Source organism: Rhodnius prolixus, unplaced genomic scaffold, assembly GCF_049639745.1.
Source record: "Rhodnius prolixus isolate KJV_2025 unplaced genomic scaffold, Rpr scaffold_27, whole genome shotgun sequence".
Classification (NCBI taxonomy): Eukaryota; Metazoa; Arthropoda; class Insecta; order Hemiptera; family Reduviidae; genus Rhodnius; species Rhodnius prolixus.
The window spans coordinates 818,033-819,911 of NW_027411607.1; the positions used below are offsets into that span (position 1 = coordinate 818,033).

The following is a 1,879-nucleotide window of genomic DNA, read 5'->3' on the forward strand; positions in this document are numbered from 1 at the left end:
CGGTAGTCACCGCAAGGTCGCAATGTTCCATCCTTCTTCTCAACCACATGCAGTGGGCTGGCCCATGGGCTCTTGGATGGCCGACAGATACCGTCGTTCATCATTTGCTGGAACTCCTCCTTGACAGCTTGATACTTGCCTGGCGGCAATCTTCGCGCCCTGCTGCATACGGGAGGCCCTGTAGTTTCAATGTGATGAAATATCCCGTTGTTTTGTCGTACCTTACGTGAGCCAACCTTCGTTAAGGTAGGGAACTGTAGCAGCAACTCCCTAAATGGTACGTGCGGTGGTACAGTAGATAGCTCTAGTAGCTCCACGACTTCAATGGACCCTATAGTTGCGAGTCCTGTGGTCCGGTCTATTAGACAGCGCTGGGCCAAATCCACCACCAGGTTGCTTCCGGCGAGAAAGTCTGCCTCAAGTATGTGCTGCGTGACGTTGGCCACGATGAAATCCCACACGAACAGTCGGCGTAAGCCAAGATCCAAGCTCTTCCTTTGCTCTCCATAAGTTGGGATTGGAGTGCCGTTAGCCGCATACAGGCTGAATCCTGAGTCTCGTTCCCTGGCCTTGTTACAGTTGGGGATGATGGATATCGCCGCGCCAGTGTCCACCAGGTATCTTGTCCCTGTTTTTATGTCAGTGACGAAGAGACGGCGGAATTTATTAGCGGTAGCGGCTTCCGCCTTCCCGTCTACCGCGTCCCATTTGTTGACGGCTGGCTGGTGGTCCCCCATTTGCAAGGTTTCTTGCACTTTGTGGCCTTCTCCCCGAACTTGTGGTGGTAGTAGCAATACCCATCCTTGGGAGCTCCTTGGTCACGGTTCCGGGACCTACTTCTTCCACGGTTGCTGCGCTGAATGGTAGTGGCCAATGAAGAAAATTGCTCGTGCAAATCTTGCAGTTGCTTCTCCAGTCGAGCCAGTCTGTCGCCGTCAGTATCCCTCACAGCGTGAACAGAGGTATTGGAGTCTACCTTAATTACCTTGTCTGCCACAGTGGCCAACTTGTCTAGGTCGTCCTGTTCAATAGCGGCTAGAATCCCTCTCACTCTCTGCGGTAGTGCTCGCAGCCAAACGGTACGTAAGACGCCGTCCGACATCGCTGTACCCGCTTGGTTTTGCATTTGTCGCAACAGCTGTGAAGGAGTCATGTCGCCAAGCTGTGTTTGTTCCAGAAGCCTTAATATCCTTCTCTCCTGGCTTTGACTGTAGATAGCGATCAGTTTTTCCTTCGTTGACGTGTAAGGCACTGGACCAGGTGACTGCACTGAGCCGGCTATTTGTGTAAGCACCTGATATGGTAGCTGACCAACCAGGGCTTGAAATCGTCCAGCCTCGCTCTTGATCTTGTAGGCCCCAAATAGAGCTTCGATTTGTAGAAACCATAATGCTGGATTTTCCTCCCAGAACTGGGGTAACTTCACGAGGCTTACAGCCTCTGTGTCCGGTGCAGGCTCGAGCGGTGCGTCCCTCGCTTCAGTCATCACGTCGGGGTCACCAATTATTGTATACTAAAGCGGCCAAGGGATGAAGTCCAGTATACAAGCTCTTCTTCTCACCGCTCGCAGGTACAAGTGACTGGATGGCCCTGAAAAGGACCGTTCACAAAAATATGTCGGCGCTTGACTCGCCTATGGCGCTCCGTACAGTTGGGTGGCCCTGAAAAGGACCGTTCACACTGTTGGTTGAAGTTACTGCGCCGCTCCGAGAATGGCTTGATCCCAGCGCAAGGCCACAGCCAAAGGGATGTGAGAGGCCCTGAAAAGGGCCGTTCGCTAATACCAGTCAACCGGCTTTGGGAGCCCCGGCAGTGTGGCCAGCACCCCGATAAACCCCGGTACCAATTGGCCTGGTCCTCGCTCGTATCTCACACTGTG

General features: G+C 53.4%; 1 protein-coding gene across 1 annotated transcript; it reads right to left on the bottom strand.

The window, feature by feature from the left end:
• Positions 1–833: 833 nt before the first annotated feature.
• LOC141455162 (uncharacterized) lies at positions 834–1,486 on the bottom strand. Its single transcript, XM_074130021.1, has 2 exons — positions 986–1,486; positions 834–926 (listed from the first exon to the last, which is right to left on the bottom strand). The coding sequence occupies exons 1-2, from the start codon at positions 1,484–1,486 to the stop codon at positions 834–836; spliced, it is 594 nt and encodes a 197-aa protein (XP_073986122.1).
• Positions 1,487–1,879: the final 393 nt, after the last annotated feature.